A 14,644-nucleotide genomic window follows, 5' to 3' on the forward strand; every position below is an offset into this window, starting at 1 on the left:
TTTCAAATTAATATAAGCAGCTGGTTAACTTAGCTTAGCACAAAGACTGCAAACAGGGGGAAGCACTGCTGAAGGTAGTGTAACAACAACAACAGCTTGTTTTACAGGGGTAATATCCCAGACTATTTTTGCCCAGAGTCTCCATTAGAAAAAAATCAGGAAATAAAAGGACTTTGGGGGCAATGAGCAATAAACTGGGACTGCTTGGCAGTTGTCTGCCTAAAGACAGAGCTCAGATTAATTGAAATTTAAAGGGCGTTTCAGGAGGCAGATAGTTCAGATACAGTAGAGTGGAACACAGCAGCAAGCATATGGTGTGTGTGTGTGTGTGTGTGTGTATACACACGTGCATGCTGGATATCTCAAAACACTGACAATTTTTAAAGTTGGACAGAGAAATTAAAATAATCTTTTACTTACACTTTGGACGGAAATATAAGACAGATCAATCTTTTTAGCAAGGACACTGAGGATGAATATTAGATCACTTTCTGTGTTGATTTTGTCAGAGTCTGATACTGGCATGATCGCATTTGTGGTCAAACATTTCCAGAGTCTTTGCCAGCAGTCACTGCTCATTTCATTTTCCAAAACTCCACGAGCCCTTTCACTGATCGGGCCCTTCTCTGTTGGGAAATACCATGGTAACGGAGCTGGCAAGAGCTGAACTCAACCATCACAACAAACACAAATGCACAATGCACAAACACACACAACGCTGCTGTCACTAGAGTTCCCCACCAGAACTGGGCGATTGACATACTGTACCCCTCATGGCCTCGGGGCCTCACCAGTCAGAACTGAGCAGTAATCAAAGCAGACACACAGGTCGAACTTTATTATCAACCATTCGATAGCAGCTGCAGGAACAGCTACAGATCCTCCAAAATACAGCGTACAGGAAAGAGCTGCAAAATCAAAATCAGCTTTTCGGGGCAGCAGGAACATTGTGGCTTCTCCTGGGCCTTGAGAGTCGGCTGTAAGCTTTTCAAAGTTGACACAAGAAGATTTTTTATTTTTTTTTCCTTTGTGATGCCACCGTGGTGAACTGAAGCTGATGACCTGAGGAAGGACTTGAACGTTTGTCAGGTAGGATGCACCTCATCCTCCCTCCTCTTTCCTTTGCTTTAAACAAATCATTAAAAGTTATGCTTCATTACTGGGCCGAAGTCATTGTTAGTAGTCGTTGAGAGAGACAAAACTTTTCCAAAAAGTCGATATTGGCAAAAACAGCATGATTTACTTTGAATCTTCATGGATGGCATGCTCAAAGAGAATCTGTGATGTGTTTCATATTATTGGTTTGCTTTTGAAACAGATACACATACTTACCTAGACAACAAATTTGATAGTGTTTTTGATAATTTCAGGGTATTATGCACAACTGAAGATGATTATTTTTTACACAGCATGGAACATGACTCATTTTATAACGGGAGAGAATCTGTTTGATCAATATTGATTGTAATGAAGATCACAGTCAGTGTTTTAAAATGATCAGTCTGCCTCCTGTAACTTTTGGTATTACACTGTACTTCCCTTTCATATTTTGAATATATGAATCGTGTGTCTGTTGCATAAATACACAATTCGTCTTTTTTCAACAGCATCAAAGCTAGTGGGCATAAATGATGCATCTATTGAATGGTTGAAAGGCTTTTCATCACGGGAAGTTGCAAATAAACATCAACATTTGGATACTTACTAAACACAGTGAGCACAATGAATCCGACAGAAAAGGCACAGAAAACGTTTTAATCAATATAACATGCTAACATGGTTGACGATTAGGAATGCAAAAGAATAGCACAGTGGGAAAGCTCAGTGTGAGTCTGCTGTTTCAAAGCTGCTTTGTGTGAGAAAATAAGGAGGGAAATTTCCTTGAAAATGTCAGGTTTGAGTAGTTCTTTCAGGAAATGCATCAGGAAAAAGTCGGTACTTAACCTCGAGCAATAGCGTGAAGTGATTTCTGGGTCAATCAATGCAGACATGAATAACTTCCTCCCATTGCTCGAACCTCCTGACCATGCGATGCCATTCAGGCGTGAGATATTGCATTATTCCACAGAGACCAGAGACTTAAAAGTTTAAATATGATTTTTCTTAATATATGTTTTTTTTTTTATGATTTATGTTACAATAAAACTGAAGGTACAATAGAACTAGACAAAACTAGAGGTTTCATTGTAAGATGTATGAGGTGAAACATCAGTGGTATTTTCATCAGGGTTGTTCCTTTCTTTTTTCCTGTGTCTTGTGGTACTTTGGTGACTCACTGTGAACTTGACTGTGGTGGACTGGAAAGGAAGATGCAGTCGGAGGTGTGTCAGTAGTGATTAGACCTGGAGTGCGCCACCCGCCTGCTCCTGATGTGAGCAGGCAGGTGGCCAGTGGTACATGCTCTGAGCTATTTTTGTGGCTTAAGTTGGCAAACCCTTACAGACCACCTTAAATCAAATTAAAAACCATCACTGTATGTAATTACGCTTGCCTGGTTCATTTTAAATCAACTTCCTCCAGCTGTGAGACATGCACAGATCTTGCACATCAAAAGTATGATTTTAAGAGTAATTTCACCAATGGCATTTAAAAAAAAAGCCAAAATGCAATTAGTCTAGGAAAAATTAATCATTTAGCGAAATCAGCAGAGAAATAATTAACAACTCTTTGGATGACTGATTAATCATTTAATTTAATCATTTATCAAGCACAAGCCGTCTCTGATTCCAGCTTCTTAAATGAGAGGATTTGCTGCTTTTCTCAGTTTTATATTATTATAAGCTGAATATCTTTGAAGATATTTGAAGACATCACTTTGGCTTTGGGAAAGGTATGATAGGTATTTTTTCACTTAGGGTTCACTGTCTTTCTAATCAAGAGGTCCACCTGGATCCTCTTTGTATCATGTTATCACCTTTATATATATATATATATATATATATATATATATATATATATATATATATATATGCCTGTGCAGGAACTTTTGATAGTATTTTCTCACTGATTTATGAAGCAGTTGTCAACTTAAGGTTTGTAAATCACTTGCTCAAGTCTATAAAAGGGCTCTAGAAGACCATAAATAAAAGTATTTTGTTTCAAAATACTGTCAAACACAACAAAAAACTTTAAATATGACCCATAGATAATTGATGTAACACCTGTATTCTATCTTCCCCTACAGCTTTTCTACACATTCATCACCCTGACTCCGTTCGGCCAAGATCCAAACCCAGGGTGAGAGACTGAGCCGGCCAGGAGCAGAGACTTTAACTATTACAGGCTGTGAGGACCAAGTGATTTTCTGACCCCACTGGTCTGTAGTGTTCCCACAATGGGGAAGACTGGGCAGAGTACGGTGGACTTAAACTCCCCAACAGAGGTCAAACAAGCAATTCCCTTTGAGGAAATGGATGGTGTGGCGCCCCCTGCAGACAAAAAGAAGAAAAAAGAGGAGCCGCCTGACAGAGGAAGTTGGAAGGGCAAGTTCGATTTCCTGCTGTCATGTGTGGGATACGCCATTGGTTTAGGAAATGTCTGGAGGTTCCCTTATCTGTGTGGGAAGAATGGAGGAGGTAAGTGTATGAGTGACAGAACCATACGATCTTTTAGTATAGATGGGTCCAGTCAGTTTAAAGTTCAATGTCATGATAAAATACCTCAGTTACTCAGTGGAAATATAATATTTTTACATGGTTAAATGAAGGAAAATGAAATGTTCAGTACTTCATTGAATACACCATAGAGGAAATGATCCACAGTACAACTGGGAATCAGTTTTTATGGACATCTGCTGTAATGATAACATGCTTGGTCATCCAGAGACCACCACAATAAAATATTTTTCCTCATACCCAAAGCACTGCCAGTCAGAGGTGGATTTATGTCATAGGTTATGTAACTGAAACTGCTCTTTTAAGAATACATTTTATAGGAATAAGGTATTTAGTATGTTTTTAAATCAGTGTGTGTCTCCTGCATGTTAGGCGTGTAATATTTGAAATAAGACTGTCCTCTAGCCTTTTTCATAAAATGCTAATAGTAAAGTATATCTTCCGACAGAACCCATGGTGTAACAAATTGGAGAAAGAGATGTCATTCTTACTGTGATATTTTATTGATATTTCATTTCTTTTTCAGTCTCAAAAGAAGAAAAAGAAATGTAATTTGTTAGGTGGTAAAGGGAAATTCTCAGTGCACAGTGAAATTATGTAATGAGCTGTCAGTCCAAGTTAAATCAATATGACTACTACACTGACACATTAATAGAAATGGTAAAAAAAACAAAAAAAACAAACTCTAAATCAAATTTGACTGTGTTTTAAATCTAATTCATTCGTGACATGCACATCTACATTATCCTAACATCTTTTGATTTATCTGGTGTGTGGTCGTGCATCAGGGGCCTTCCTGATCCCGTACTTTATGACTCTGGTGTTTGCTGGGATACCTCTCTTCCTTCTGGAGACGTCTCTGGGACAGTTCACCTCAGTGGGAGGCCTGGGTGTGTGGAAACTCATTCCTATGATGAAAGGTAAGATGTTGATATAAATAGGAGGATATGGACATACTGAATATGTTGTTAGTGGAGTGATATGATCCCCTTTCTGAGTACTATAAGTCATGAAAAAGCTTCATTTTGACCACTAGTAAGAAAGTTTAGATGCATCATTTTCTTTAGTGGTTGAACCTCCTCTCACCCTGGACCTGAGCCCTCTGCATGAAGATTTCTTTTTTTCAATTAGAGTCAATGTGATGCAAAACAAAATGTCCAAAAAGAGACATAAACTGAAGCAAAAACATACAAAATGACAACAAAGAGTCACAAAATGTCTGCAAAATGTGCTAAATAACTACGTAGACACACAAAATGAGCACAAAGTGACACAAAACAACCACAGAGAGTTGCAGAACAATCACAAGGAAAAACTAACTGATTGCAAAGAGACACAAGCTGACTACAAAATGATGCAAAATGATCACAAAGAGACACAAACTGACGAGATAACTACAAAGAGAAACAGTGATCACAAATGACTTGTCATTCTCTTTCAGCCTGGGTGTCTTGCTCCTGTCTAGGAAGGGACTTTAACATGTCTGTGCCCAAGGACTTTCTTTTTTTTTCCTCCACTTGACTTTTTACAATATTTCCACTTGACACACCATCACACTTGTTGATATCTTTAAAATGATGTCTTAAACGCATAAGCAAGAAAGAAAAATAGTTCAACTTTTTTAAATTTAAGAATCTTTTCCTGCTCTGGTATGTGATGGTAGCAATTATAGCACTGCGTCTGAGTTCAAAGAGCTCGAGCAGAGCACATTTTATCTCCTGCCTGCACAGACAGCAACTGTGATAGTGACTGTGATAGTGAGTCTGCTTCTGTACTAACTGTCAAAACCAAGGGCAAGTAAACATGAGAAATATCAAAATAACAATGATGAAGATGGTGAAGATTACGATGAACAGACTGAGTGACACTGTGAAATCTGCTCTGTGTCACCTCATAGCTCCTGCCTTTGCGCTTTGCCCCTTACATACCATATTGCATTTCACAGAGCGTGTTAGCTGACCTGTAAGACGCTGTGTTGTAAAATGCTGATGTCTCCTTCAGGTGTTGGTCTGGCTGCAGTGGTGCTGTCCTTCTGGCTCAACATCTACTATATTATCATCATTGCCTGGGCACTCTACTACTTATTCAACTCCTTTGGTTCGGTATGTTACATAATCAGTAATCATAATCATAATCTACATGAAGCATTTCTGACATTTTGGTGTAGTTCTAGTTAGTGCGTGTTGTGTACCATTTTGCTTTTTGACTACCACCTAAGGCCATAGCTTACACTGAGGACACTAAGGACACTAATGACCTCAGTATTTTCACTTTAAAGAAAAACTTGTAATTTTTTTTTTGTTTTTGAAAATCTGGCTTCTTTCAGACCAATAAAATAAATTATGAATGAATTACGGATTTTATTCCTAGCTGCGTGGGGAAACTTTGAAACAGCCTTACCTAAATAAATGCTACCCACACTTTATTTTGCGGGGTCATTTTAGCTTCTTTCCCAGCAGGTTTCCTCAAGAAATATTTAATCTGGCTCTAATTATAGGGAGAATTTTGATTTAGATTTTAAGATCACTGACCCTATAAGCAGTTTGCATTCAGACAATACACCCTGCAGAAAATCCAGCTTTCTTCCTGGTGACTAGGATGGTTTTTGGTGTTAGGGGAGCTTCAACCCATCACAGTGTTCCTACAATTGTGGCTGCGATGCTGCTACATATTACTGAGTGTAACCTGAAACAAATAAAAACAATCCAAAAACTCGACTGTAAAGACAACAATCCTTTTCTTTCTCTGCCGCAGCTTCTTTCACTCTGCTTTTGTATCACTCTGCATGACCAGTTTGCCAGTGACAGAAATGTAAAGACTTTGCAGGCATTGTGCAAGAGGCTCTTGTGGTGGGGAAACAGAGGATTGAGAAGCATACATCAAAAGACTTTGTAAAAAAAAAAAGTCTAGTGTTCATTGTTGTTTGGTGTTTTTATCTGAAGGCCAAAAACATGGTGGGTTCATTAAATGTCATTTTCACTGTTGGATGGGTTGTCTGTCTGTCTCTGTGTCCTTTGTTCTGAGGAGTCTTTGTGGTCTTTGAAGCTGTTGAGTCACACGAAACAGTCGACTGTGTAGAGTCAAGGAGACACACGATGGAATTTTTTTTTTTTTTTTTTTTCAGTTTTTTTTCTTTTTGTCTGAAGAAAAACACAAATTAGTTTTTTTTTGTGTGTTCATCTTGTTGGTTTGTCTTTTAAGGAACATGATCCAGCTGATAAACTCCATACCATTGTTTTGTGCTAAAATCCAGAACACAAGACTGAGAGGGATTTCATCATATTTTTTCTACTGCAGCCTTTTTTGTTTATGCGTATATCTGTGTGTGCAGGAGCTGCCTTGGCAAAGCTGTGATAACCCCTGGAACACGGAGAAATGTTTTTCCAACTACAGTTTGACAGACACCACGAATTTGACCAGCGCTGTCACTGAGTTCTGGGAGTAAGTCATCAAGATATGCTCTGTATAACAATGTGTAAGTAAGTGTTGAAACAATTTCTGGAAGTTATCTGTGCTTATCACCATCTGAGTTCACTGTGTGTGTGTGTTCCTGCAGGCGTAACATGCACCAGTTGTCAAGTGGTCTGGAGGAGCCAGGAGAGGTACGCTGGCCCTTAGTGGGCACTCTGGCGCTGGCATGGGTCCTTGTCTACTTCTCAATCTGGAAAGGAGTCGAGTGGACGGGGAAGGTCAGACTCTATGCTCAAGTTTTCCTCTATTTCTTTTATCTCTAAATTCCCTTTCCCTGGCCTCAGACTGCTTCTGCTACATTACACAGTCTGATTTATCTAAGCCTATTTTTCATATTCTTGTATATTAAAGTTTTAATGATGCAAACATTACTAGACACAAAGTTGCTGAGGAGGGAAGTGTGATCTCAATGGGTGGAGCTAATTAAAGAGACAAATGTTGAAACCATGACATCCCTCAGTGTCAGGGTGAACAAGGGAAACATTCGACCTGCTAAACATCAGTGTTAGGTGCTGTCACTGTGAGCTTGTTGCCATACTAGCTAGGATTAAGCTCAAAGCACCTTGTTTTTCCATTACAAGTCGTAGGCAGGGGTTTATCTGTCAGCTCCTTTATCCATCAACCCATTAGTCCATTGGGCCCTCCCACAAGTTGACATGAATAATGAGCTTCTACTGAGTCTGTTTTGTCAAGAAGTCTCCCCTTAGGCAAGAAACTGCAATCGCAGGCTTGATGAGAGTGCATTTTCATTCGCTAACTACATCATTTAAACCTCTTCCCTTTTTCAGTTTTTCAGTGGGCCACATACAGTATTCACTGATCACAAAGTGAAGTGAATCCTCCAAGAATCACCACCTTAACATGGTGAAGGGGTTTGTCTGTCCCAGTGATCCTGGGAGCTGTGTTGTTCAGGGGACAGTAGCCCCGGGGATGGTCTGCCAAGGCAAAGTTGTCTGCACTATTGCTCAGGCCATTCATCTGTCCTGAAACTGAAAAAAGGGCCTCCCTCCTTTTTCCACATAGACTCGAATTATGGTTTACCAGTTTTCAGTCAAGTGGTGATAACATTTGATTCACTCACCCACTCATAATCATTATTATTATTATCATTATTATTTAATAAATCAAAATATAACCATTATTCATTTTATTTATTAATTGGCAATGTTTTATTGGAATTTTCTGATAACAAAATCATACCAACAAGTGTAACAGTCCATCCCCTTTTCTTAATTATTGGCTGTTGACTTAAATGTGTCACATTATGATTTCACATCAAAAGAGTGCAGAGGATGTATAATTTGGCTCCAAACAATAATCTGAAATAAAATTGGATTCACTTTTTTTTTATTTTGGAAACTGATGGAGACTTTGTTCATATCTGTTGTCATTTTGCTGCCCACACCCCATTTCACACTCATCACTTCACTAAGGTGGAGAAATGGAAAAAGTTTCAAAGGTATTATTTTAATCCCAACCTGCAAAAATGATTGAAAAGAAAAGAAAAGAAAAATTCTGTCTGCTGCCTGGGCTTTTTAAATTACAGCTAGTCCAAGCGACGTATGTGAGCAGAAACACATTTACACAATCACTGTCAGGGATAATTGGATTTTAATGTGTAGTATCTGAGAGAAGTGAGAAAAATGAAGTCCCCCATGGCCCTGCCCTTCACGGACATTACCAATTAAACCTAATTATTATGCTACAGAACTGCTGTCCATATTGCAGAGGCTCCGGTAAGATCTTCTGGCAAAGAGAAGCCATGAAGATATTTTAGCAGCTGAGCAATTTTTTCGTTCTCTGTATACTGAGGCAACAAGATGTCCTTCATCTCTTTATCTCTCCTGCTCTGAGTTGTTCAAACATGGGTTTTTGGCTTCGAAACAACAGAAATATAAGCTAAATTTAATGCTCTAAAAAAAAGGTTGTTCTTCCTCGCTCTCTCTCTCTATCAGGTGGTGTATTTCTCCGCCACCTATCCCTACTTCATGCTGTTCATCCTGTTCTTTCGTGGGGTCACTCTGCCTGGAGCCATCGACGGGATCCGCTTCTACATCACTCCAGACTTCAATAAACTCATCCGGTCTGAGGTAGACAGTTTGGACGCATGCAATATCACACTAACATGTTCAGGCATTAAAGAACAGACACAAACATGGGCACACATGTATCTGTTGTCTCACAGGTGTGGCTGGACGCAGCAACTCAGATCTTCTTCTCCTACGGTCTGGGTCTGGGCTCGCTCATCGCACTGGGAAGCTACAACCCTTACAACAATGACGTTTACAAGTAGGGACACAAAATCACGAGCTTTATTCAAACTCTTTTTTCTCCTTTCATTTACAACTGCTCATATTGCTCCTCTCTGCAGGGACTCCATCATAGTGTGCTGCATCAACTCCTGCACAAGCATGTTCGCCGGCTTCGTCATCTTTTCCATCGTAGGCTTCATGTCCTACATCACTAAGAAACCTGTGCAGGAATTAGCAGCATCAGGTATCGTGCTATTTGTTTCGTAAGACAGTGAAATTCTCTATGTACAGTCTATGATACATTACCTCAGTAGTGCAATAAAATGCAGATCTTTAAACTGATTTAGTATATGATATAGTATTGACATAATTTGTATTGTAACCTCATGGACAAAGGAGTTTATTTATCATTCTCTCTTTGGGACACACCAGTTTCCTTTTTTACAAACAAGAGAGAAACGTTCCTAAGGTTTTTAAACAGGTTGTGTATTTCACCTTTACATGGAACAAGTCCTCTCAGACAGATTGGCCTGCTTTCAGTCCTTTGCTGCGCATTTAAGTGAACTTATCTGGCAGCAATGTAAATGTTTTCAAAGGCTTACAAATTCAATGCAACTCAAAAAGGGAAAAGCTAAGTAAATGGTAGATATGGCGCTGCTTGTATATGTATTGTAGATATATAAATATGTTAATGTTTGTAAACTTCAGTAGGCTAAAATATAATGACATGAAATCATTTAAAATATGGATGTCTTGCTCTTGGTCTTTAGGGCCAGGTCTGGCTTTTTTGGCTTATCCTCAGGCCGTCACCCAGCTGCCCATGTCCTCACTATGGGCCATCCTCTTCTTCTCCATGCTCATGATGCTGGGCCTGGACAGTCAGGTATGAACAGCACACTTATTACCTGTTTGCTGAGCGGATGGTATTATCTATTAGATTCCTTTTCCTCACCCATTGTTCTTAATAGACGATGTAGACATCAATTACTTTGAAAAATCAACAAACTCTAATTTCTAACTGTGGTACTACAGTACGTCCTGACCCTGGCTCTTAATACTGTCGTGTTTTAGTTCTGCACAGTAGAAGGCTTCATCACAGCTCTGATGGATGAATATCCCATGGTGCTGAGGAAGAGGAAGAAGGTCTTCATCCTCATTGTCTGCTTCATCTCCTTCATCATCGGCTTCTCCAACATCACACAGGTGCCGCGCACTCCTCGCCTTGTAGATCAAATGCCCGTCTTGGACCCAGTTGTTTATCGTGAGACAGAAAGAATTGAGACTGTTCGCACTATGTTTAAAAAGAGCAGGAGGTCTGCAGTGTGTGTTTTACATCACTTGTACTGAAGGAGGGTGTCTGAAACCCCAACACACACATGCAACATACACACACACATTCTTCTGACACTAAGGAAAAGGACCCCCTCCTGCATTATACATAATCACAAAATGATCTCACAACAACCTGCGGTGTACATTCATCATGCATATATTATTTAATAAGGGGAGACATATTAATATTCAGCCTCTAAAGCAGGTGTGTGTGTGTGTGTGTGTGTGTGTGTGTGTGTCTTTCTCCCAGGGTGGTCTGTATGTGTTCAAGCTCTTTGATTACTACTCTGCCAGTGGGATGTGTCTTCTCTTCCTCGTCTTCTTCGAAACTGTCTCCATAGCTTGGTTTTATGGTAAGAAATCAATTTTTTACTGTTGACACTGGTCTAATGAAACCAAACAGTGCAGACTGAAGCCAAGTGAAACAAAAGCTGAAATCTGGATAGAAAAGAGACTGTTCTGTATTGTGGTTAGTCACCAAATAAATCATGCATATAGATTTCCTATATAGCTGTCCAACAGGAAATTACATCTATCTGCTCCGCTCTCTGTGATAACACTCTGTCCAAACGCCTTTCCCTTCTCTTTCATCCCGTACGGCTTTCTTCCTGCAGTTCTTATCTCTCCCTCTTTGTCCTCTTCTCTTTATGCCACAGGAGCCGAAAGGTTTTATAAGAACATTGAAGACATGATCGGCTATCGGCCATGTGGCTGGTGGAAGCTCTGCTGGATGTTTTTCACGCCGCTGATCTGCCTGGTAGGCGGGGAATGATTATCGATTTGACCTCCACAACATGCGTTTTTCTAAGTCAAGCTTTCTTGCATCTGCTTCCTTCTCCCCCCCCCCCCATGGAGATCTATGAACCCATCAGGCTACAGCAGATGCCAATTGGTAGAGGACTGATGATACTGTTGAACTGGCAAATGTGGTGACTTGTACTTCATCTCATGGACTGTCAGGCCCTCAGGGAAATCATGGCAATGTCTATATCCCCACTACTACAGTGATGAAGGAAGTGTTATGTTAAAGTAAGCTATATATATGGAAAATTTATGGGTATTCTGCCAAAATGACGAAGCACAGTTCACTCCCAATGAACACTGATTACTCCAGACATCTGGTTTATAATTTTGACAGAAAATTTAATCTTTTTAGTCAGTCAGTCTGTTCACTGCTTTAATCCAGTCTAAAATATCTCAACAACTACTGGATGCGTGGCATTATAATTCTGTACAGACATTCATGGCTCCCACAGGATGAATCCTAGCAACTGTGGAGATCCCCTGACTTTTTCATTAGCACCACCATGAGGTTAATATGTGTGGTTTTAAGTGAAATGTCCTGAGAACTATTGTGTGGATTGCAATAACATTCATCAGGTTAAAATTTGAATTTGTCCAACGAAGTTGAATAGCAAATACCTGAAAAACGAATAACCTTCAGCCTCAGCTGTACTTTGTATTTAGTGCTAATTAGCGAATGTTAGCATGCTAACATGCTACACCAAGATGTCGAACATGATAATTGTTGTTTCAACAGAATTTCAGTGACTACGTTTGACAGTGATACAAAGCCCTTACTAAATATAATGTAAAACAGTTGTTTCTAACAATGGTTTAATATAACCTAAACATCTAAAAAAGGTATGCATTTTAATTTAGCTCAGTTTTAACCTAGATATCTTTCAACAAAACACTCCAAACCTCCAAATCCTTGATTGCCAGAGATTAAATGGACTATTAATAACCTAATTTTATATTGTAGGGGGTGTTTACCTTCAGTGCCATCGAGATGACACCTCTGACCTTGGGGAAGTATGTCTACCCAATGTGGGGCCAAGTGATTGGCTGGTTCATGGCTTTGTCCTCTATGGTACTGATCCCAGGCTACATCATCTTCATGTTCTGCACCACCAAGGGCAGCATCAAACAGGTACTGACCTCACTGTTTTTAATGTGTAGTCATTTCAAGGGTATTTGTACTGTCCAGTTCCAGACTCTTGCCTTCCAGAATAACTAATGTTAAGCACATAAGACGAATCTGACACTGATGTAACTCTCCTCACTTGACCAGCGTTGGCGGAGGATGACAACTTCCCAGGAGGATGAAAAGCCATCGGGGCATGAAGAATTCACACACACAGGGAGCGTGGGCGAAGCTCCGGTCTAGCCAGGACTGTTCAGGTCGAAATAATCCTACTGCCATTCCCCTTGTCTGCCAGGATTTACTGTGGTCAATGTCAAAATTTGACAACTGAGCTGATAGGAGTCTTGTACAGTGTTTTACTATGATGTTTTCCTCCATCTTAAATTGTGCCAAAAAAACGGGCAAACAAAGGAGGAAGATGAAGAGGCACTTTGGATAAATTTAGAAGATAGAATAAATCCTTTTGAAGGAAAATCTTTAACTACAAATTTTATGCTATAGATCAGCAATGTGTACATATAACATATATGCAATATACTATTATGAATGTAAATCTTCCCCCTACGTGTAAATTTTCTGTACCACTCAACAAAATCACTGTCTTCTTTCATAAGCTTAGCACAGTAATGAATGTTGTTGCACAGAGAATTAAACACTCTGGTAAAACTTGATTTTAAGCAGGACATTGTAATGCATCAAAGATTATTTGCTTATGGTGCAAAGACCTAACCAGCCAGCCACTGTGATAAAGTAAATATCACATTAACTGTTATATGTCCTTGGACCATAGTACTATATTTGTTTTGTCTTTGCTGATCCAGATCTAGAGAAACGAAAACAAAAAGAAACATTTGTAACAATATTACAATGTGAATGTGATGAAAGGTGTACGGGCTATTTAACATTGACTGTTTCTCAAGTAACACAGCTTTGAGATACTTCAAGTTATAAGTTATGTTGTATAATCTCAAGTCTTAGCCTTCTTGGTGGGTTGTTTAATTGAGCTATTAGAAAACTGTAAATATAATTGTGTCACTATATTGAGATGTTATGTGTTTTTGTAATTAAATTAAATAAGTGTTTTTCATACAGTGGATGACAGGAAAGTGCAAAAGTCTCAGTTTTGTCAGTTTGGGGAATATGTAAAATGACATGTATGTAAGATTTGCCAGCTTTTCTCATGTCAAATAAAAACAAATGTACATAAATATGTATCTGGTGACTCCATTTCCATCGGCATCTTGCAGCATGTAGCAGTGTAGTGGCAGAGAAGTTATGCTAATTTCTTATTTCTATTCTATTTCTCTTTCTAAGAAGCTGTGTTTTTTTCTATGTGGCTTAAATTAAAAACAATTACAGTATCTCTATCAAAATGTCAGTCAGAAGAATGTTGCTCTGGGTGCTATCGAGCTTTAAACTGCTCTATATTCATGTAAGAGACAGAATATTGAATTTCCTATTAACTTCATAGGAAAATCTATAGGGGAGTAAAGTCCAGGTTCTTGAGTTTTTGTGTGTCTACCTGTTGCTGAATATGGCGTGACTGAACCAAAACAGTGAAGCTGTGTTTCAGAAAACCAACACAATGAGCTGAAAGACACTGAAACATTTAGTAGTTAGTAGAGCTGTGAGGAACTACAAAGTTGGTGATAAGTTTCATGATTACAAGTTACCTTTTTCACATACGGCAATGAGCCAAACATTACGACCACTCACGGGTGAAGTGGGTGACGTTGGTTATCTTGTAAAGGTCAGTGATAAAGTAGATGGTGAATATCAGCTCCTGTAGTCAACATATTGGAGGCAGGAGAAATGGACAGCTGTAAAGACCCTAGCCGCTCTGTCAATGCGGAAATCCTTATGGTCAGATAACTGAGTCAGAGCAGTAATGAGTACCTACCGATAGGGTTCCCAGGAGGGACCAAACACAGACTGGTGTATCATCACTGTGTAAACGAAATGTATCCTTTCTGGTCTGAATTGACGGAAGGGCGACCGACGGTGGAGCAAGTTGCAGAACATTTCTATGATACATATGGGAGGAATGT

At 39.3% G+C, this 14,644-nt stretch overlaps 1 protein-coding gene across 1 annotated transcript; it reads left to right on the forward strand.

The window, feature by feature from the left end:
* Positions 1-805: 805 nt before the first annotated feature.
* On the forward strand, positions 806-13,804 carry slc6a1l (solute carrier family 6 member 1, like). Its single transcript, XM_071501551.1, has 15 exons — positions 806-1,089; positions 3,185-3,575; positions 4,403-4,534; positions 5,616-5,716; positions 6,946-7,055; positions 7,171-7,303; positions 9,041-9,175; positions 9,271-9,374; positions 9,457-9,581; positions 10,108-10,220; positions 10,409-10,540; positions 10,920-11,022; positions 11,326-11,426; positions 12,435-12,602; positions 12,744-13,804. Exons 2-15 carry the CDS (start codon positions 3,335-3,337, stop codon positions 12,837-12,839), a joined length of 1,794 nt encoding a protein of 597 aa, XP_071357652.1. The 5' UTR covers positions 806-1,089; positions 3,185-3,334; the 3' UTR covers positions 12,840-13,804.
* Positions 13,805-14,644: the final 840 nt, after the last annotated feature.

The sequence above is a fragment of the Trachinotus anak genome, unplaced genomic scaffold, assembly GCF_046630095.1.
Source record: "Trachinotus anak isolate AG129_WGS33_773 ecotype Australia unplaced genomic scaffold, CSIRO_AGI_Tana_v1 ptg000018l, whole genome shotgun sequence".
NCBI classification, from domain to species: domain Eukaryota; kingdom Metazoa; phylum Chordata; class Actinopteri; order Carangiformes; family Carangidae; genus Trachinotus; species Trachinotus anak.

Coding starts and splice junctions, on each gene's coding strand:
- slc6a1l (XM_071501551.1), top strand. CDS start 3,335: ATGGGGAAGACTGGGCAGAGTACGGTGGACTTAAACTCCCCAACAGAG. Junction 7,304..9,040: donor GAGTCGAGTGGACGGGGAAG/GTCAGACTCTAT, acceptor TCTCTCTATCAG/GTGGTGTATTTCTCCGCCAC. Junction 9,375..9,456: donor TACAACAATGACGTTTACAA/GTAGGGACACAA, acceptor TCCTCTCTGCAG/GGACTCCATCATAGTGTGCT.